Source organism: Sardina pilchardus, chromosome 4 (genome assembly GCF_963854185.1).
Source record: "Sardina pilchardus chromosome 4, fSarPil1.1, whole genome shotgun sequence".
Lineage (NCBI taxonomy): Eukaryota > Metazoa > Chordata > Actinopteri > Clupeiformes > Clupeidae > Sardina > Sardina pilchardus.
The window spans coordinates 21,157,792-21,180,165 of record NC_084997.1 but is presented as its reverse complement, the minus strand read 5'-3'; the positions used below and the strand labels follow the sequence as shown (position 1 = coordinate 21,180,165).

At 44.6% G+C, this 22,374-nt stretch overlaps 3 protein-coding genes across 4 annotated transcripts in view; all 3 read left to right on the top strand.

The window, feature by feature from the left end:
- ildr2 (immunoglobulin-like domain containing receptor 2) overlaps positions 1-2,274 on the top strand; it is a 13,520-nt gene extending 11,246 nt beyond the window's left edge. Inside the window, exons 8-9 of the mRNA XM_062534561.1 lie at positions 1-94; positions 958-2,274. The exon at positions 1-94 is cut by the window's left edge and continues 627 nt beyond it. Of these exons, the coding sequence (XP_062390545.1) occupies positions 1-94; positions 958-993 (130 nt within the window). The 3' untranslated portion in view covers positions 994-2,274. The remainder of the gene's footprint in view (positions 95-957) is intronic.
- A 1,065-nt stretch (positions 2,275-3,339) lies between these two features.
- ildr1b (immunoglobulin-like domain containing receptor 1b) lies at positions 3,340-10,146 on the top strand. 2 transcript variants are annotated; one of them, XM_062534562.1, is made up of 8 exons: positions 3,340-3,630; positions 4,066-4,236; positions 5,203-5,352; positions 5,494-5,613; positions 5,852-5,998; positions 6,902-7,027; positions 7,489-8,426; positions 8,590-10,146. In XM_062534562.1, the coding sequence occupies exons 1-8, from the start codon at positions 3,564-3,566 to the stop codon at positions 8,626-8,628; spliced, it is 1,758 nt and encodes a 585-aa protein (XP_062390546.1). In that variant the 5' UTR covers positions 3,340-3,563; the 3' UTR covers positions 8,629-10,146. The 2 variants fall into 2 exon arrangements, with proteins under 2 accessions (XP_062390546.1, XP_062390547.1); XM_062534563.1 differs by lacking the exon at positions 5,852-5,998.
- A 1,528-nt stretch (positions 10,147-11,674) lies between these two features.
- On the top strand, positions 11,675-14,891 carry mstnb (myostatin b). The gene is made up of 3 exons (XM_062534578.1): positions 11,675-12,122; positions 12,704-13,071; positions 13,476-14,891. Exons 1-3 carry the CDS (start codon positions 11,747-11,749, stop codon positions 13,854-13,856), a joined length of 1,125 nt encoding a protein of 374 aa, XP_062390562.1. The 5' UTR covers positions 11,675-11,746; the 3' UTR covers positions 13,857-14,891.
- The last annotated feature ends 7,483 nt before the right edge of the window (positions 14,892-22,374 follow it).

The following is a 22,374-nucleotide window of genomic DNA, read 5'->3' as shown; positions in this document are numbered from 1 at the left end:
GCAGCCGTTCTCGTACACGCGGCCCGCTAACGGCCAGAGCGTGGCCCACACCTTGCAGGAGCGCCGCGATGACCGTGACAAGTCCAGGAAAGTGGTGAGTTATCTGTAGGAGGAGGTGGCCATCCGAATCGGCGGCCTCGAGTTACTGTAAAAAGCTAAGCTTTAAAGATGCCCTGCTATTGGAGCGGAAGACACCAGCAGAAACTCAGAGCTTCAGATATGCAGGATTGCCTTCCGTATTAAAGCTACACAATCCACAAGATGTTCAATCTTCAGCATGAGCTCAGCAGCCTTGTCAGAAAGTAAGCCTACAGTACCTCACATGTGCAGGAGGAAGCAGGAGGTCAGTCCTTAGTGCTCAGGAATAGTAGGTTACTCTGTGTAATAAACAGGACAGCCAACCAACTCCAAGCAGCCCTGGGCTAGAGTTTGACCAAATAGGAAATATCTGATGCTCTTACTTACCTCAGAGTCGCATAACCAGCATCTTGACATCAGATCAGGTTATAGGAGGCCTCTAAGCCAAAATAGGAAGTGGACATGACTTTTTGCACCAGTTATGCTGTAAATTTCATCTCTGTGTGTTGCCAAACACTTGCTATATCTTTGTGTCTTATTGAAATGTTTTTTTTACCACTGTAATCATTTATGAACAGAAATTATCTATTGAATATATAAAGATTTTCTATTAAGATGATATTGTGAATATACAAGTTGATCCAAGTTTTTAGCACTGTCTTAATTGGTAAGGATTTTTATTTTAATTTTATTTTGTTCATGTTTTTGTTTTATAATTGCCTAAATGTACATAACACATGACCTAACAGACCTTACTAACCGAGCATGAGCTGCATGTTTGCTGTGGATCCTCACCACTCACTGACACACCTGACTAATCGAGCTTGACCGTCACGATAACAGGGTCCCTAACGTCTGGCATTTGGTGTTTTTTAACAGAACACTCATCTAAGCAGAGACTCTCTCATAGTATGACTCCACCAGAGAAGCTTGCGGGCGCAAAAGCGCCAGTCACACACAGCAGACTAACTAAGCAGCAAATACACCAATCTGCCTGAGATCCAGCCGTCAGACTGACCGAGAGGAAAATAACTGGATAACTTACCCAGAGGACACAAGGATTGTGTGTGTGGGTGTGGGTGTGTGTGTGTGTGTGTGTGTGTGTGTGTGCACACGCTCGCGCACAGATGTGTGTGCGTGCATGTGGCAATATACATAAGTGTGCATATGCACATGTATTTCTGTGTATTTACATATGTTACCTAACCTGACTAAGTGCCGTGTGTGTATGTGTGTGTGTGTGTGTGTGAGAGAGAGAGAATGGTAAGGTGTGCAACACTCCTGGCCCACTTACCATCTCCTTGTTTTCTTGAAGTCATGCCTTTATGTCTCCGAAAAAAAAGGAACAATCTAATGATTGGGATTGTTTTCTTTTTCAATGTGTACAATTAATGACCATGCTGCATCCAATAACAGTTACAAACTGTGAGGGAGCAGTAGTCCCAGAATGGGATGTTACAACAATACATCATTGTGTGGAGCTGCTGTGGAGCTGTTCTGTGTTGATGGTTCCCCAGAAGCATCACTCTTAAAACGAATGTGTTGAAAACAACACAAGTTGTGTTATTTTTTAACACATCTCTGTGTCCAGATAGGGACAACACAGTTTGTGTTGTTTCCTTTTTTATTTGTTACACAATATGTGTGGAAAACTACACAACTTGGGTTGTTTTAGCACATCTCTGTGTCCAGATAGGGGCAACACAGTTTGTGTTGCTTCCTTTTCTATTTGTCACACAGAATGTGTTGAAAATAACACAATGTGTTAAAAACAACACAACTTGTGTTGTTTTAACACATCTCTGTGTCCAGATAGGGACAACACAGTTTGTGTTGTTTCCTTTTCTATTTGTCACACAGTATGTGTTGAAAATAACACAATGTGTTGAAAACAACACAATGTGTTGAAAACAACACGACTTGTGTTGTTTATGTAACACATCTCTGTGTCCAGATAGGGACAACACATTTGTTTTAAGAGTGTACTATGTTTATTTCTTTGTATGTACTGTAAGTGCACACCATTGCCTTTTAAGTGTTCTAAATTTGCACTATAGTGTAGTATTACTGATACAGAGTTAATCAGTTGACCCAGACGGGTTGGCAGTTCAAAAAGGTGCCATTCTTTTGTATGTATTTGTATTTCATAATGTTTGCCATTATGATGTTTTTGATATAAACATGCTGTCTATTTTATGAAGTGTGTGTTTTTTTGTGTGGTTGCTTGATAGATCTCGTGTTTTGCTGATAAAAAGTGTATTTTTCCTTATCGCTAATTAGTGCAAACAAGCTTATAAATGAACAAACACACACCTACAAGTGCAAACACACAGTCCCACTCATCATTTAATCTTTTTATCTTTTGAACAAATATGTTCACCTAATTCCATATTAAAAGCATCGCAGGCATACAGTACACTGTTTAGATACAGATGCAAATGGGAGGGTTTAATGGTTTGGCTTTCCAGATTTTGAAGAATGACGGCCATTGAAAGGAAATAGTACAGGGTTTTTAATTTCCCAAGGGGGGGACAGATCCATCCTGTCCAGGATGAAATCACAATACCAGGAAACAACTGACATTGTGCTTCACAGGTGGTGGGAAGACTGGCTTGGATATGGTCCAACAAGGCCAGGGGAAATCACCAGTACAAATACATGCAAAATGTGTATAAAATGTGAGCCAGAAGTAGGTTAAAGAGAGCTGAGTGAGGTCTATCTGTATTCATTAGTTGCCTCTGAGCCTCTGCATCTCTGCCAGGTTGTGGAGCCTTGCCATGAGAGAGACGAGGGCGTCCACAAAACGCACTCTTTTACTTCTCTTCCGGATAAAGACCTCCGTGTAAAGAGCCATTATTGTGCCAGTGGAGGTCCTCACACAAACACTAATCCTGTAGGGTAGCTTTTGGTGCCCATTATGCTGATGCAGGCTCTCCAAATTTCGAAAGCAGAATATTTACACGAAAGTATCTAGGCCTTCTCAATATGCCCCCCTGGTGGATTCTGGAGGAATCATCATTTGTGTCTCTGTACTTGAAGATTATAAACTACATTGATAAATTATCAAAAGAATGACACAACTGCCATCTAAATTGTGTTTTTCTAGTCGAGAGCAAAGATTCACATTCAAACTGGTGTGGTTAAAACGTCAGTATGCGTAGGCGCATCCATCCACAGTGTTTACTCCGAGATGCACCTGTCACTGTGGGGTGGGGTAAGTGATGTCACTTGGAACAAGCTGTGGGGGAGGGGAAAGGAGCGAGGAGCACTGCCCTGGGAAAAGTTGCGCTTCGTTGTGTACCTGCCGTACAAACAGTCTGAACTGAGTCGTAAAGTCCACGAAGTTCGGCGGAAACAAGGAATTATGATTGCCTTCATTTACGCGTGAACCAGCACATTCGTTTTTATTATTTTTATTATTTTTTAACCACTACATCGTAATCATAGGAGTAGTTATCTATAGGTTTCCGTAGCTTCCGCGTTGGATGTCCTTCGGAGAAAAAATGGGAAATTTGATACTTGCAGTAGTTCTGCTTGGAATTCTTCCCAAAGGTGAGTCAGAACAATATGTCTACATTCTTTGCTGCCATTGGATTATTTCTATAGAATAAGGTATGTTCTGTTGTTTTATCACAAAATTTACCTCTCTACCGAAACTGGCAAATGTTAATTATCAACAGGTGTAAACACGACAACGGAGACCTTTGCGTCACGTGACTGTGTTTAGGCTATTAGGCCTTATAATATTTTCACTGTAGGCCTACACACCGATTGATCATAGAAGAAACTCCCTATATCGATTTTGACAGATACAATTATTTTGCTTCTAAAATGTTAGGCCTAGTTGTGTACGGCAACGATAGCTGACCTTTAGACCCCTCTCAGATTGTTTGCTGTTAACATTTCCATTGCGACGCCATGCCAAACCTAGACCTGAAGGTGATGAATAGATCTTTGTTTCACATTCAACTGTTGTGTCTAACGCAGAGTTGCAGTCCATTCAAGTTATTGTTCCTGAGACAGAAAGGAGCACAGCGCTCTTTGCATCTGTCATCCTTCGCTGTGACTACTCAACATCTGGCAATCCGTCAGAGGTCCTAGTTACATGGAGGTACAAGTCTTTCTGTAAAGACCCTGTACTGGAGTACTACTCTACAGGTATGTTAAGAATCCTGGCCTTGGGATATTTGGTTGATTGTAATACATAAATCCTTAACATGCAGTCTGTCACTGTCTATCAGATATGAGTTTATGTTCAACTACTTTTGAACTTTTGACATCTCAGCTATGCATGACATGCATTGAGTAGTAGAAGACAAATGTGGTCTTGAAATCTGTAAGCATCTGTGAGTTGTCTTTCCTCTTATCTTTTTTTTATTATTATTATATACCTCATCCTACTCATTTTAAGTTCATAATGTTTCCCCCCCCCCCAACATTATTGAATATTGTTCTGTACATTGTGTCTCCCATCAAAAACGACAGACATTTTAAAAAAATGTCTAACATGCAATACATAGTTTTGTGAGGGGAAATACGTTGTTTAGTTGTCAGACCTCACATTTAATTCATTCAGTTGGGTGTTGGTGTGCAGGCAAAGTGCAAAGTCTGTCAGAAAACAACAAAGGGCAAAGCGTACATGAAATACAGTTATCGTGTGGCATATGGGAGCATTGTGAACAAAATACGAGGGTTCATATGTGCTGTGTGATTTATGTATTTGAATCTTGTGTTTTTCTTCTTAAAGAGGAACTATGAAGGTTTGGCGATTTCTTCGCTGTTTTCTTGTTTTACGCTTGCAGGTTTCTCTGCAGAGCTTCCCCTACAGCTTTAGTGTGTATATTTTACAACAGTACTCAATCGGTCAGTCTGCCTTTTCATGAGCATGATCGCGAGGCTGCAAAACTTTCTGTTTGTGAGTGCCACCACCAACCCGGTGGCACAAACTTGCAAGCGTGGTTTTTCTGCTCTCAGGCGCTAGAGGAAAACGAGACAGCCATCATTCAACCCGAAATAAGTCAAATAATCATTCCAATGACTCCAAAGCTGATCAGTTAAGGCAAATTAAGCTAAAAAAAAACTTGCATACTGTAGTTCACTTTTAACTCATTTTCCCCTCCCTAGCCTATCAAGCCTCATTGGCTCTGGGGCAGGACCCAGCCAATGACTGCCCCGACCGCACACGCACAGTTCGTGTAGTGGCTCAGAAAAGGGGCACCAATGAACCCACACTGGGTGCGGAGTACCGGGAGCGCAAGATCACCATCCAGGGAAGTGAGTCATCATGCATATCACCTTCATTTTGTGGAACCTTGTTTACAATGTCTTGTTTACAATGTTTAAAAGCCCCAAGTGATGTTAGAATTACTGTAACAAATGAGGGTTTTTTTTTTAATATCCTTATGTGCATCTCAGAGGCAGACCTGGTCATTAATGAAGTGATGTGGTGGGACAATGGCGTGTACTTCTGCTCTATCGATGCTCCTGGAGACACGACGGGGGACTCTGACCGGGAAATCAAACTCATCGTGTATCGTAAGTAGGAAGAGGAAGCTGACCGCTCTTTGTGTATTTACAAACTGTTCACGCTGTCAAGAAGAGCAATTGTTTTGGAACCGATAACAGATATAAATCGTAGACTAAATAGCAATTCATGGAGGAAGCTATGCATTTGTTTCCTATTTGCATACTGTTTCACAGTAAACAGTTTTATGCAAAGTATTCCGACAGTGATGGCAGCTAGCACAGAAGCCGTCCTGTGTTCTCTGTTCAGATTGGCTCACGGTGCTGTTCATCATCATCGGGGCCCTCCTCCTCATCATGCTGCTGTGCGTCTGCTGCTGCCAGTGCTGCCCACAGAACTGCTGCTGCTACGTGCGATGCCCCTGCTGCCCCCAGACCTGCTGCTGCCCAGAGAAAGGTGCCGCACACATGCACACTGCTCCTCATGCCCCCTCATACCCACTGCTCCTCCTCATGCCCACTGCTCCTCATGCTCCTCATGCCCACTGCTCCTCATGCCCCCTCATGCCCACTGCTCCTCATGCCCACTGCTCCTCATGCTCCTCATGCCCACTGCTCCTCATGCTCCTCATGCCCACTGCTCCTCATGCCCACTGCTCCTCATGCCCACTGCTCCTCATGCCCCCTCATGCCCACTGCTCCTCATGCCCCCTCATGCCCACTGCCCCTCATGCCCACTGCTCCTCATGCCCCCTCATGCCCACTGCTCCTCATGCCCACTGCTACTCATGCCCCCTGCTCCTCATGCCCACTGCTCCTCATGCCCACTGCTCCTCATGCCCACTGCTCCTCATGCCCCCTCATGCCCACTGCTCCTCATGCCCCCTCATGCCCACTGCCCCTCATGCCCACTGCTCCTCATGCCCCCTCATGCCCACTGCTCCTCATGCCCACTGCTACTCATGCCCCCTGCTCCTCATGCCCACTGCCCCTCATGCCCACTGCTCCTCATGCCCCCTCATGCCCACTGCTCCTCATGCCCACTGCTACTCATGCCCACTGCTCCTCATGCCCACTCCTCCTCATGCCCCCTCATGCCCACTGCTCCTCATGCCCACTGCTCCTCATGCCCACTGCTCCACACACTCCGTCTCACCATCCTCAGGGGTCTGCACACAACAAAATCATCTTGACATCTTGACTGCATTTTTGGGATAGAAAACGAACTATAATTCCTCCACAGTGCCCATCCTACTTGCCATACTGTCATTGAGTTAATCAGTGTTGTGTATAGCATGCATACTGTATGTGCCAAAGGCCACTCATTGCCAGAGTAGAAATGGTGTTCTTGTGTTTGCAGTGGTGATGCAGCATCGGATGGTGAAGGAGGCCAAGAGGGCGATGGCCCCCTGGTTCCACGGCCAGCCCATATACGCCCCAGTGTCCAACGGCTCCTCACACTCCAACCACCCTCTACTGTACTCAGGTCAGTCTGCAGGGGAGCCTCTCTGGCCTTGCTGTGCTTATCAGCGTTATCAGCTCACGTTATCACTGAGTCCCATTGAGTCGCATGCTTGGCTGATACTTTTAGGACATTAATCAAGTTGATATCAAATGTTGAGACCAGACTTTTTGCTGGTTGTGATTATGCAATAAATAGACACTCACGGTGTCACTCACACACTCACAGTGCCTATAGAACTGACATAAAGTCTTTGAATTCATTCATTTTTATCTACTTCCAGAGAATTGAACCACAGGACTACTGATAGGTTGTCAGTAGGTTGTAGTCACTGACACAGTCAGCGGTCAATTCATTTGATGGCGGTGGCTAGTTTCTGAGATCCAGACGTATCTTACTGTATTTTTTATGTTTGTTTGTGTCAGCCTAGCCAATGGCTTCTCTTTCCACTCCAAGTGTTGTTTAGTTCCATTTGTGTTTCTCAGGCTCAGTCTCCGACTACCCCACCAAGCAGGGGATGCCAATGGGCCCCATGGGCTACCCACCTCAACACCAGGGCCCACCTGTTATGCCTCATGGTATCTATGACCACCCCGCTGCTCAGGGAAGTATCCAAGGACAAAACCAGATGCTGGACTTCCTGGAGAACCAGGTGCGGGGCATGGATGTCGCGCAGCCCATGGTCTACACCCAGCCGGTCCATCAGCAAATGGCGCCTCCCCCTGTCCAGTCATTCCCCCCGCAGCACCGCGCCACCCCGCCGCAGGCCGTGCCGTTCTCCGCCGGGCCTCCCAGCATGCTCTCTGCTCTGGACGAGATCGGCGTCCAGGGCATGGAGCGCCGCGTCATCCAGCTGCCGCCCATCATCGGCCGCGGCTCCGGCCAGCGCGGCTCCGGCGGCACCCGCGACGGGCCGCGCCTGTCCATCCTGTCCAGCGACAGCTCCAGCCGCGGGGGCTACCGGCGCGACCACCATGGAGGAGGTCCCCGCGACCCGCCCTCGCCGCGCCGCGGCATCCTGCGCGGCTACAGCGACGACTCGGACCGGGACGATCGCTACGGGAGACGGTCGGGCTCCTCCTCTGGAGGCAGGCGAGGAGGAAGTGGAGGAGGAGGAGGAGGAGGAGGAGGAGGTGGCAGGGTTGCCGACGGTTACCGCCCTCGCTCGCGCAGCCGAGATGACCTGATGGAGGACCCGCGTCACGTGACCCCTCGCCGGGACAGGAGCTATTCGCCCCCACCCCGCCGCCGCGGCTCCTGGAGCTCCGAGGAGGACAGCCGGAGAGGAGGAGGAGGAGGAGGAGGTGCGCGGCCCTCGCGAGGGAGACCCTGGCCCGAGAAACCCCCCAGCTACGCCTCCATCGACATCCAGTCTGGCCACAGTGGCAGGAGGAACAACAACAACAACATAGACCGCTTCTCTGTAAGGGTTTGAGCTTTACAATCAAAGTCTCGCTTGCATGACTCAAATCACTGTTTTCTGACCAGATTCTTTCCGTCCTTCCCCCTTCCCTTCTCTCTGACCTGCTCTCTTCTTCGCCTTCTCTTCTTGCCCCTTTTCTTGGGACTCTTTTTCTGTCTCCTAGGAGAGGAGTTCTCGCAGTGGCAACAGTGTGGTGATCTGAAACCTGCCTATCTCCAGTATAAGCAGAAGCAGAAGTAGATGTCCTTCGCTTTTCACTCATGTCGATGTACTTCTAGAGAACTGAACCACGGTACTTATGGGTTGTCAGTAGGTAGCAGTCACTGACAAAAGGGCCCTTCTCATTCGTCTTTTTATCTATCGTCCCTTCCTTCCTCGGTCCTCGTTCCCACTGATCTAGATAAAGAATGATGGGGCGGTAACAATGGGATAGCCTATCCAGTGTTCTTTATAGATCAGTGGGAATGAGCCGGAGGACCAAGGAAGGAAGGAAGGGAGGAAGGATAAAAAGACGAATGAGAAGGGCTCATAGTCAGCGACAGTGGTTACAGACGACTGGTGGTTAATTTCTGAGATCCAGATGCATCTTATTTTTATGTACAAGTGTGTGTATGCAATGATGTATTTTGAATGTTTTCAATGTTTTTTTTATGTATTTTTACGTACATTTTAGTTTTAACTACTGGCATCAGTACTTTAAAGGTGAGCACTGTGATACCACATTTCATTCTTTCAGAGATTTTTTACCTCTCTTTTAGAGTCTTACTAGAAACTAACCTCGGGATTCTACTGGCTGTGTGTGTGGGGTGTGTGTGTGTGTGTGTGTGTGTGTATGTGTACGTGTACGTATGTGTGAATCTGTGCTCCAGTTTACATTAATTGATTAGTGTGAGGTGGTGGACTGATTTTCTTACATTGGTGCTCAGCTACTGAGAAGCTGTTGTTGCTTGAAATTGTTGTTAATGCTTTCTGTGTGTAGACTGGGGATGTCAGTGATTTAACAAAAGTGTAACATTTTCTTATTTTGAAATCCACATCTCTTACCACTGTGGAATACACAGAATAATTTTAGTGGAGACCACTAATAGTGGATATAGGAATCATGTGTTCAAAGTATTTGAAAGCTTCACCAAGCAATGTTGCATCAAACAATTAAAATGACCACTAAGGTAACAACGAATTTACCTCTGAGTGTACAATAAGATTTTGATGTAAACATCTTGTTCACATGCCATCATTCTTACGTAAAGGAATTATGTATAATAACACCTGCCCTCAGGCTCAGCCCGCTAACCCCCTGCAGTTTATCATTTTATACTGACTTCAATCCTCCGAATGGTTGTTTCTTAAAACATCTTTCCACAAATGTATATCTGAACAAACAGCAAATCATATGGTTTTGTACAATTACTGGTGTTTACTTTTGACTATTAGAGTTTAGGCATTAACTGTTCTATCTATATAATGAAGGATACTAATGATCTAAATGGGGCAAGACGTCTAAGTACATCTCCATTTGGATAAGATGTCAGATGTGTCTGCCAATGTTTTTATCATTTGGCATTATGGGAATACCATTGTATGCACTATATTTGGATTGTGAAGTGTGTTTTGTATATATTATGATTTTTAAAATATTCTGTAAAAAGTGTTCAATGGGAACTGTGTGTAGATTGAATGGTGACAACTGATTGGTCTAATTGCAAGTTCAAATAAATTATCAAAGAAATAATTGTCTTGTTTTTATTTATACAGAGAAGTGAAAGGTTTTTGTGTCCATTAACTATAACTATGCTGCCCTCTTGCTTTAAAAGATATGCAGCTCAACCTCAAAACTGGCATTTGTGTGACAAAAGATGCTTGTATGTGGGCATACAACGAAAAGGCTGAAAAGATAGAAAATGGTTGGGAGGTAAAGGGAGGGCATCATTACATTAACATTACAGTTTCTTTTTCCATCCACTAGATGACGCTGCTTGAATTGAAATGGGATTCACATCAGGTCAAGTTCAAAACTCACGTCAAATATTGTATGTGCAAATAGGCTACAACTGAGCAGTTCGATGAAAGAGTTTACTTTTCCAAATCTAATATGCTTACTATTAAATCCACCCAGTATCGATATACTTTTAAAAAAAAAACAGAATCCATCCGCTATAGACCCCACCCCAACACACCACGCGCACGCACGCTCGCTCTATCACACACACACACACACACACACACACACACACACACACACACACACACACACACACACACACACACACACACACACACACACAAAGTTATGAATTGTCTTGTTATTTACCACTGGCCCAGGGGCAAACCAATGCCCCTGGGCCATTTTCCATTTCGTCACATTCAAATAGCCTGTGGGGCTGACTGCTCTGCTGATGTGATGATGGGTAAATTATTTATATTCAGTGCGCGAATGGGGTTGGCCTACATATAACAATCCCGCTCTGAGTATTTAATCCAGATCGTTAATACAGTAAAAGATTGGCAATGTCAATGGGCCTGAACCTTGGCGCTGTCTCTTTGTAGTCTCTGTGGTGATCGGTAGATGGCACTCTTTTCTCCCATCATAAGAAAATTACATGCTGAATAACTCCGCTCCTCTATTTATACATTCATTCATATTTAAGAATGTCACTAGAATCGGTATTGTTATATCTGTGATCTAATTTTGATTAAAATGAATCATTATTCAAATGAATTAATATTATGAATCAAGCGTCACTTATAGCAACAGTATTTTTATTATAAGAACTTCCGTGGCATCTTTTGGCACCCAACAGAGGCCCTAAAACAGTTTATTATTATTATTATTTTATATATTTATTTTTAGAGTTGTTTTTCGTTTATTAACATAAAATATTGAATCTACTACATTAACATCAACAAATCCATAACGGCGGCCAACAGTTTGGCACACACTGTGTAATGTATTTGCATGAAGCTGGGTGATGAATTGTGTAAGTTGTTTCATGACCTAATCTCACTTTTGAATAACTGTGACATTGTCTTAACATGGTATGAAGTGATGTGGCAGTATCTCAAAACGTCGTTATTGTTGCTTTTACCAACTGTTAGTCTACCTCTTTAAGGTTTGACTGAGGAATTGAGTCACGTCTATCTCAGTAGATTCATTGTTGCCTGCCCAGCCAATCATTGAATTTGACGACACAATAGAGACCAAAGTTGCAGTATAAAAAGCCTTGCAGAATTTTAAGCATGACACCCATGAGTGTGGTACTCAATCCTGATAACCTCGGGTGTAAACTTGTATCAACTGGATCCTAACGAAGCGGTAGAACATGCATTTTGCACGACTTCTGATTTCTGTGTGTGTTTTAATTGCACTAGGTCCAGTGGGTTATGGTGAGATCACAACGCACCACCAGACTTCAGTTGCGTCGGAGGACAGTGAGCAGTGCACAACATGTGAGTTTAGACAGCAGAGCAAGCTCATGAGGTTACAAGCCATCAAGTCCCAAATTCTGAGTAAACTTCGGCTCAAACAAGCGCCCAACATCAGCCGTGATGTTGTCAAACAGTTACTGCCAAAGGCACCTCCGCTCCAGCAACTCCTTGATCAGTACGATGTTCTTGGAGATGATAACAGGGACGGAGTTATGGAAGATGATGATGACCATGCCATCACAGAGACAATCATGACGATGGCTACCGAGCGTAAGTTCTACTGTCCTAAATGCTAAGATACTAATCTGCGCGCTGCTGGCGTGGTCGCCAACTGGGTACACACCGGAGCGCAGCAGTTGCGTTATTTTACGCCGAAGGTTTATGTGTTCTACATTATTATTGAAGCGCATCTCATGAGGCCAGATGATTGATACATGTCAGAAGAATGCAAAAACTTCCTATTTCTTCATATGAGTGACATTTCACTTCATTTGAAGTTACTCATCTGCTAAAATGTGCTAAAATCTTGCAACAATTGTAGCCTGTTTGTTTGCTTCTAGAATGTAACAAAACGTTAAAAATGGAAAATAAAACCATCAGACGCTTCCAAAAATCTCATTAGTGTTAAATCTCATTAGCGTTCCTTTTGCGCGCTTGCACTTCCCTCACAAGTGCGCACACAGTGGCTGTTTCCTCGCTGCTCTTAAAGCTGAAAGAGGGACCGTTTATGTTGAATACTCTTGTTACAGTAAAACAGTAGTCCTGTTTATTCTGAGATACTTCTGAGTGACTGACTGGTTGTCTCTTTTCCTGTGCCTTTCCTGTTTTTTTATTATTATTTTTCTATCTAGCGGATCCCGCCGTCCAAGTGGAGCGGAAACCCAAGTGTTGCTATTTCTCCTTCAGCCCGAAGATTCAACCCAACCGCATCGTGAAAGCGCAGCTTTGGGTGAACTTGAGACAATCGGATGAGGATACCACTGTGTTCCTTCAAATATCGCGATTAATGCCAGTCACGGACGGAAACAGGCATAGAATCCGATCGTTGAAAATTGATGTGAAATCAGGGACCAAATCATGGCAAAGCATAGATGTCAAGCAGGTTTTGACAGTGTGGCTCAAACAACCGGAGACCAACTGGGGTATCGAGATCAACGCGTACGACGCAAAGGGAACCGACTTGGCTGTTACCTCTGCAGAAGCCGGAGAGGAAGGACTGGTGAGTTCAGATGACTTTTCACTGTAACACAAGACATATTCTAACAGTCTCTAGTTCAACAACTCACTCAATTCACTCGGTTGCAGCTGTATGATTATGTCTTCACTGACAAATATGGGATGTTCAGTGGACCAAACCACTGATGTTTGGAGAAAAAGTGTGTGACCGGCTGTAATTATTTTTGGACCCATTATTTGAACATCTCTGTAGGCTACCAGAGCCCCTTTGCTTTCTGCATTTAGCAAAGGCTTTTATCTAGTATTTCAATCTTCCTCATGTCTCAAAAGTCAAATAATGGACATATCCTCAGAGTTTGCCTCTTAACTTAACTTATTTGACCTAATGACTACAGGATGTAGGCTAATTGTAGAGATGCATGATTACTGTGGTTTTGACTCTCACAGCAACCTTTCATGGAGGTGAAGATCTCTGAAGGGCCGAAGAGGACCAGGCGGGATGCTGGACTGGACTGTGACGAGAACTCGCCAGAGTCCCGTTGCTGCCGGTACCCTCTCACCGTGGACTTTGAAGACTTTGGCTGGGACTGGATTATCGCCCCCAAGCGTTACAAGGCCAACTATTGCTCGGGCGAGTGTGAGTACATGCACCTGCAGAAGTACCCCCACACCCACCTGGTGAACAAAGCCAACCCGCGGGGCACGGCCGGACCCTGCTGCACCCCCACCAAGATGTCCCCCATCAACATGCTGTACTTCAACAGGAAAGAGCAGATCATCTACGGCAAGATTCCGTCCATGGTGGTGGACCGCTGCGGATGCTCTTGAGTGAGCAGACGCCCGGCCGGTCTCATCCTCCTCCTCCTCCTCCTGGACTTCTGAAAAATAATCACTTTAACCATTTACCAGTGCTTTTCTTACACTGTGCAATAGAGCCAGAAACCACAACAAGGATGCTCACCCATTTGAAAGAGCATAAAGTGTCACATGGATTTACTGTTGGAATGTCACAGAGTTGGACTTGGGAATGGACATAGAAAACAAACAAGAGAAAATTTGACGACATTCAATGACAAACCTTTCTCTCTCTCTCTCTCTCTCTCTCTCTCTCTTCAATCTGCTTGATGTTTCTAACTGTCCCTCACATACATGCTGTATACATTCTCTTGTGTGCATCTCTCTTACATGTCACACTCGTTTTTGTAATATCCATATTTTTGTAAGTATGGCTGTCAGTGCCAGATGGCCATGCTAACCTATTAAGGCAATATTTTTTAGGACATTTTTGAGTGAAATGGAGAGGGACTCAAGAACATTCGACTAGAGCTGGAAATCCTATCTGAAGAGATCCATCTGGCAAACAGAACCGGGCCTCGTGTACATTGCCATAAATGCCAAACATTCAGTTCGTCCTGATTATAGCTTTACCATTACTCAACTGCTTGAACGTCCCTACACACTTGAATTATTATATGAATATATATGTGTATATATATATATATATATATATAAATCAGCATTACTGGACAGAAGGACTTGAACCAGAGGCACTACGAATGCAGTCTACACATATGTATGTGTAACAAAAGGCAGAGGTATATGAAAAAGAATGAATGTTTAAACCATGCTTAAAACTCTGTCTTTCAAACAACACAGTTTGCACTATGGCAGACCAATAGAGGTAATTGGTTGCTAAAAAGTTGTAAAAACTGATTTTGATAATGTTTGCTAATTGTACTATATGCCATTGTTTCCAGTAGCTGTTTACTTTTTTAACCTCTGTTAGTACATGTATAAGACCACAACCTAGCAAGAAGTGCACAATATCAAATCTATATATCTGTTAAACAAATAAAGGTGCTTGCTCTATTCTGTGATTAATTAGTCGTCACTGGACTACAGACTAGGCTAAGCAGTTTCACAAAACGGGTAGTTTTCCCAGTTGAACCCAGTTGCTCTTGTTTTTTGCATGTTTGTCCGTATGTGAATCCTATGGCCATTTATGTTTCATAACATGTACGCATTTTGTCATAAGACAGAGTGAATTCAATTTACTCCAGATTAGATATGAGGAAATAGACTCCATGTGATAACACAAGGGTCATTGAGTAGAATCCAGATGCATCCATATGATGCTTACAGATGAATGCATGCCTACAGAGGATACTGGGGAAAACATCCGATCAATAATCTTGAATCAAGGGAGAGAACGGTCAGTGCCAAAGGCCTTGGCTTCTTGACAGCATTTATGTATGATCCTTATGAAGTGGCTACTCAAAGGTCTTTGACCATTGTTTGTCATCTGTCCTCTGATGGATAAAGTGGCCAGCAGTGTAAACACACTGTTTTGCAAATTGACATTGGGGTTCAATGTCAAGTCATTTTCACACATCCATTGTCCATGTTTTCTAGCCGATAAATATATTTATACTTTTTTAACTCAAAATTCCTATGATCTAAATGTCTTTACATAACAGTGTTTTGAAATCAGGGCTAATTAACATGACGGCCTGTTGAAGCCTTCACTTCCGGCCAGAAGAGGGCGAACTGTGCTGTACTGTAGGAGAGGCACTTCCTTCCTTTCCTGCTGTGAGCTGGACTGAAGCCATGTTGACCAGGTGGGACCTGCATACAAGTGAATAGGCCAGTCAGGGGATTACAATTCCCAGAGACATTAGTATTGCTTACGGCTGAAATATGCCCTCTTGTCATTTTTTGGTTTCCATTAGACTGTATTTAGTACTCAAAGATTCATTCATTCATTCATTCATTCATTCATGCCATTCAGCCATAATCAGTCAGTATGTTTTGCCTTTCTTTTTTTTGCGAAAATCCTTCCTGAAAAAGCAATTCATGGAAGTCGTTATTCCTGACACCTAGATAGATCGTACAGTGTAGCAGGATGCCACTGGTCCATATGACAGATGGAAGATTCCATGGCCATACTGAGCTCTGCAGAGAACATGCCTCAGAGCCCTCACTCTAACGTTTACCTCCAGTCCCCGTTTTTTTTTTTTTTTTTTCAGCCCAGATGATTGATCTGTTTTCTTAAGCATCTTCTTTCCTGCTGAAAGTATGACAAACAGGAACACACTGGTGGCTGACTGAGTGCTGTTACATCTGTCACAGGGCCCTCCGCTCCTCTCCTCTCCGCTCCGCTCCGATCCCTGCGTCTCCGCAGCCCCGGCCAGCACATTCCCACACTGACAGGTGAGGAAGCCACTGTGAGAAAATGGGAAGTCGAAGCGACGCTCCTCGGGGGCCAGAGAGGCTCCTCGCTCGCGCGCCCGCGCACGCAGCTCATCTCCGGGTTCCAGGATTCCCGACATCCTGCGCCTAGAGCCATCGGGGTGCCTTGTCAAGGCGAGTAGAGTAGCCCTCCAGATGAGGGGGAAACACCACACCGACAACAGGAAGAGCAGGGGGGACCAGCTGCCAGGTGTGGTCGAACATCTGCAGCCGAGATGCTGAGACAGAAAACAGCTGGACTCGACAGCTTGCAGTCCATTGGGGTGTGTGTGTTCGGGGGAGGGGGGGGGGGGGTGTAAGGTGCAGCCATCAAGAGTCTGTGCTAGAGTGATTTCTTCACAGCAGGGTTAAGCCATCATGCTGAGAATGTTTCAGTTTCAAATGTTCCTGTCTCGAAACATAAATGACAAATGAAATGGCGACAGGAATAAAGCCAGCACCTTAACCTTCCTAAACATGAACACTGCCAAAAGAACACTGACAATCACCTTGACCATCCATTCGTCTCCACAGCCATAATTTGTCATCTGGTACAGGCAGGCAGACAGACTGAAAACTTCAGCTGTTTCAGCTGTTAACTTAACACATTCGAGTTTATCATCAACATACCTTTCGCAACGCAGTAATCACCTGAATAATCTAGGGGGACATGATTTGGGAGCCAGACAGACAAGTTTGCCTAAGCCCTGTGCCCGCTGCAGCCAAAGAAAGCAATGAAAATCAATAAAAGACATGAGTCTGGAGCAGAGGCAGGCAGATGTGCAGCCGCTGACAGGTAGCTGTCGTCAGGGCTGATGGATTTATCCGAGGCACCCATACTGGGACTTCTACTCACCAGCGCTTGTTTTTTCACTTAGTGTTTGGAATGGGCAACCTTTTCCCAGACGTGTATTGACCTTTCTGGAACTAGAAATGTGATTAATTATATCGTAAAAGCTACTGGAAGTTCAGGGGGTGACGATTCGTCAGAGATTGTTCTGTTTAAGACATGCAATATAAAGTGGAATTCCGTTTTTTTTTTGTTTTTTTTTCAGTGCTGGTAGAATGCAGATGCCATTCGTCAAGTTAGTGTTTCCAGGCCTGGCAATATTGGGAGAGAAGACATTTAAATGATTTTCTTCATATTTTATTTCATTTACAAGGTATGTAAATAACTGATCCAGAAAAAAGCAAACAGTAACAGGACAAGGCAGTAAACCATATGTTCTCAAGGGAGCAATGACTGACAGCAATGGAGTATAGATGCTCCTCTACGGAAATAGTCTGGACGACTTGGAAAAAATGAAGAAGTGTCTCCTCTGGTTTCACTACAACTCCTGCCTGAACGGCAGAGAGGGAAGGAGGAAGTTGTTGTGATATCTGTTGAATCAGGTTGAAATGAAGTCTAAAACATTTTTTTTTTTTAATCAAACAATAAAGGTTTCCTCAGTGTGTTCTTCAAAATGTTTCATTTTAAAAGTCAGAATCGTCCTGTTCCTAAAAGGCATGCTGTTTGCTGTGCTCTCCATCTGCAGCCCAGCTCCGTCGTACGTTTTGTGTGGAAGCAGAGCAAACAATGGCCGGGTTTCCCAGAATCGTTAAGAAGCTCTTAAGTTCTAAGAACTTCTTAGGAACGTTGTAAGAATGTTCTAAGAACGCTCCTAAGAAGTTCATAGCACTTAAGAGCTTCTTAATGAGTCTGGGAAACCCGGCCAATATCTGTAAAGATGACCTGCAGGCAGGGGGCATCTGATGCCTCATCCCAGCATTATGAAACCTCTCAGGTCATCCATACACACAAATCCCACTCAAGTATAATGGATCATCCCACCCACAGCGTTCAAATGAATTCAGTGCTAATAGATTAGAGTTGTACTATGACGTATGACCAATGCTGAGGAGACATCAGAGCTATGCCCCTCACACGGTGCATATGGATTCATTTCTTTTCAGTTTAACAGTGCACTCAGTGTTTTTAGTTTTGTAATGACAGTCAGAAGTTTACACTTATGGCTTTGTCCAATTAAAACCATGGCTCTCCGATAGATTGTCTCAGCAAAAGTCTGGACCCGTGTTTAGACTTTGCAGCCTTCTGTTCCCTGCATCTGGACCTGTGACATGCAGTTTTATTCAGCTACTGTCATATTCTAAACCATAATCCATCTTCGGCCATGACTTTGGAGAATCTGATAAACCAGTACCTTTGGTTTTGTCATCACACAACATTTTGTCTTGTTAATTAGTCTAGCTATAATATTTTCTGACACAAAGTCATATCACAGACATCACCAAGTGGAATACCAGAACCAAGAGGGGATACTTTACATCACGTATAACTCTTCTGGGTAAAGGCTATTAAAACTGCTCAGTCTGTTGTTTCAATTTGAAAAATACTATCTGGCAATGATGAGTGCAACACAACATTAGTGACTATATTCTAGGTCTGCATCAATGTAATTATTTAAGAGGTAAACCCAACATAACAGGTTGCATAATATGTAACAGAGGATCTAAGTTCGAATCAAATACTGGCCATTATATTTAATAGTCTGTAAGTACAAGCTAAAAACAAAGCTTCATTGAAAACATATGACACTAAACCACATCTTATTTTCCAAACTGAGGTACATAATCCCTGAAAAACATTCAGCACCTCATTATTCAACAGGTTTCCTAGAAAGAACAGCTTCCAAAAACCTCCTAAGAACAGTCAAAACAGTAGTCTACTTCCTTTGAGTTACTAAAAACAGCACTAAATGCACCATGCTGCAAAAAGACTCCATTATTTTACTTGACAACTTGATAACTAATGAATAACGGTCTTACCTACCGTGTACTCAAGAAGTACTTCAAGACGTACAGCACATTACACCAAAAATAGCATTCTAAAATCCATCAACATGACATTTCTTTTTAATATACATCTAGGCCTATACTGAATTGAGTTTTATAGAATAACATTGCCTATCTGTTTATCTCATGGAGAAGGTAACTGCTCATACGAGTTCACACCCCAGTCTGTTAATATCTGAAGAATGTGAGGGCCGCACAGGACGAATGTTCAGAGTGATGCAGAGGGCATGAGCAGGCCTGGGGAGGATGCAGATGCAGGAGGTCGACATGGGATTGGGAGAGGTCACTTTAACTGGGCAGGGCTTTGTTGGGGATTTACCTGGACCAAGCGACTATGTGCACCCCGGGCTGACAAATATATATGACCATCATAATTGTGTTTAGAATGACGAAAGCTTCAGCAGTTCCTCAAAACAGAGAATTAGCAATCTCCTTCAGCTGTGATGATTTAATATTGTGCATGTGTGTGGTTTTCTACAATACGCTTTCCAAAAGCAAAAGGGGATCACTCTTTAATATATCAGCGATACACTGCCTAAATATTCTTGTTTTCCTGAATCCAAGTGTTCTCCCAGTGGCAGTGGTTGTGCCTATCCACCCAGGCCCATGTGGTGTCCTGTAACATAAACTGTCAGGTTATTGAGGGGTTTAGGCTGAGATTGATAGTGTGGGGGCACTGTGGTGAAAGTGGTGACCATTATCCACGCAGGTGCCCCCTGGGACTCAGCCATTTTCATGTATTTGTTTATTTAAAAGGGACATTGCACATCAATTGACATTCTTTGTTTACACTCAAATGTGCCAGAGTTTTTTTTTTGCAACATTTTTTTTTATCTTTAGTCCCTTGATCCATGCAGGTGTCCATACAGACTCAGCTGGGTCCAGTTGCCCACAGGTTTGAATGCAACCTGCGATCATTTCCAAATCCCACCGGATCTCCCTCTCTCTCCCGCTCACTTCCTGTCGATCTTCACTGTTCTATCTAAATAAAAGGCAAAAAAATCGATAGTGTGATCAAGGGAACATACTGTGTAAATCATGTGCTACATGTGCGCTTGTGAACGTTCTCATCTCAGTCGCGCCAGCTGCCTGCAGACGTATGTGCCTTTTAGGGACCCTGACAATGGCAAGAGCGGCAGGAACGTGTGACCCCTGCTGCCCAACTAACTACTGAACCGTTGGCATGGCCATTTGGCCCACCCCCAGAGAGGGCGACGCGGAGGAGGGCATCTCTTCTGCATCAGTATTTTCCCCTCGGTCAGTGTCAGCTGCTCAGGCCTTTATTAGTGACGGTCATCTGACAGATGGTTGTGTATGGGATGCAGGCGATGCTTCAGAGATTTGCACTTTAACCGCAAAGTTACACAGATCCCTGACATAGTGCTAATGCCCAGAATTAGCCTGCTCCCATCCTGCATGCAGATGACTTACGACTGAGAATCCAGTCCTTTAAGACAGAGTTCTCATTGAGCACAGCAGTAACAGGACAGAGATCTCCTTGAGTAGGCCTTCAGGGAGCACAACAACAGCAGCAGAACAGACAGAGTTCTCCTTGAGTAGGCCTTCAGGAAGCACAGCAGCAGAACAGACAGAGTTCTCCTTGAGTAGGCCTTCAGGGAGCACAACAACAGCAGTAAAACAGACAGAGTTCTCCTTGAGTAGGCCTTCAGGGAGCACAACAACAGCAGCAGAACAGACAGAGTTCTCCTTGAGTAGGCCTTCAGGAAGCAAAACAGCAGAACAGACAGAGTTCTCCTTGAGTAGGCCTTCAGGAAGCAAAACAGCAGAACAGACAGAGTTCTCCTTGAGTAGGCCTTCAGGAAGCACAGCAGCAGAACAGACAGAGTTCTCCTTGAGTAGGCCTTCAGGGAGCACAACAACAGCAGCAGAACAGACAGAGTTCTCCTTGAGTAGGCCTTCAGGGAGCACAACAACAGCAGCAGAACAGACAGAGTTCTCCTTGAGTAGGCCTTCAGGAAGCAAAACAGCAGAACAGACAGAGTTCTCCTTGAGTAGGCCTTCAGGAAGCAAAACAGCAGAACAGACAGAGTTCTCCTTGAGTAGGCCTTCAGGAAGCACAACAGCAGAACAGACAGAGTTCTCCTTGAGTAGGCCTTCAGGAAGCACAACAGCAGAACAGACAGAGTTCTCCTTGAGTAGGTCTTCAGGGAGGGAAAACAACAGCAGCAGAACAGACAGAGTTCTCCTTGAGTAGGCCTTCAGGAAGCACAGCAGCAGAACAGACAGAGTTCTCCTTGAGCAGGTCTTCAGGGAGAACAACAGCAGCAGTAGCAGCAGCAAAACAGACAGAGTTCTCCTTGAGTTGGCCTTCAGGAAGCACAACAGCAGCAGAACAGAGTTCTCCTTGAGTAGGCCGCCTTCAGGGAGAACAACAGCAGCAGAACAGAGTTCTCCTTGAGTAGGCCGCCTTCAGGGAGCACAACAGCAGAACAGACAGAGTTCTCCTTGAGCAGGTCTTCAGGGAGAACAACAGCAGCAGTAGCAGCAGCAAAACAGACAGAGTTCTCCTTGAGTTGGCCTTCAGGAAGCACAACAGCAGCAGAACAGAGTTCTCCTTGAGTAGGCCGCCTTCAGGGAGAACAACAGCAGCAGAACAGAGTTCTCCTTGAGTAGGCCGCCTTCAGGGAGCACAACAGCAGAACAGACAGAGTTCTCCTTGAGCAGGCCTTCAGGGAGAACAACAGCAACAGTAGCAGCAACAACAGCAACAGAACAGACAGAGTTCTCCTTGAGTAGGCCTTCAGGGAGAGCAACAACAGCAGCAGAAGCAGTAGCAGCAGTGGGACAGAGAGCCTCATCAGCAGTAGGGATACTGTGGGGATCCGTGCTCTCAAGGAGACACTCAGATATGTACGGTAATGAGTATCTCAGCCCTCCCTCCATTTACCTTGAGCCCAAGTTTCCTCTTCTCTCTCTCTCTCTCTCTCTCTCTCTCTCTCTCTCTCTCTCTCACAAACACACACTCACACACACACACACACACACACACACACACATTTGCTCCATCCTCGTGGTCTGTAAAACAGTGTAAGGTTATCCCGAAAGTATCCACGGCTGCTGCTCAACACTACAGCAAATTCAATCATGCGAGGGAACCCGATAGGCCGTCTTATGATAATATTATAGTTAGCACAGGGAAAGGTCAAACCGCAGCACACGTCTTGGTTGACACGGGCCCTGCCACGGCGCGTGCGGATTGGCTCACATGGCTACAGGGTGCAAATTCTCTAAAGAGGCATTTGGA

Excerpts from the sequence above, each read along its gene's own strand:
- mstnb (XM_062534578.1), top strand. The coding sequence starts at position 11,747 with ATGCATTTTGCACGACTTCTGATTTCTGTGTGTGTTTTAATTGCACTA. Across the intron at positions 12,123-12,703 it reads CATGACGATGGCTACCGAGC|CGGATCCCGCCGTCCAAGTG; the intron begins GTAAGTTCTACT and ends TTTTCTATCTAG. Across the intron at positions 13,072-13,475 it reads AAGCCGGAGAGGAAGGACTG|CAACCTTTCATGGAGGTGAA; the intron begins GTGAGTTCAGAT and ends TGACTCTCACAG.
- ildr1b (XM_062534562.1), top strand. The coding sequence starts at position 3,564 with ATGTCCTTCGGAGAAAAAATGGGAAATTTGATACTTGCAGTAGTTCTG. Across the intron at positions 5,353-5,493 it reads CAAGATCACCATCCAGGGAA|AGGCAGACCTGGTCATTAAT; the intron begins GTGAGTCATCAT and ends TGTGCATCTCAG. Across the intron at positions 8,427-8,589 it reads ACAACATAGACCGCTTCTCT|GAGAGGAGTTCTCGCAGTGG; the intron begins GTAAGGGTTTGA and ends TCTGTCTCCTAG.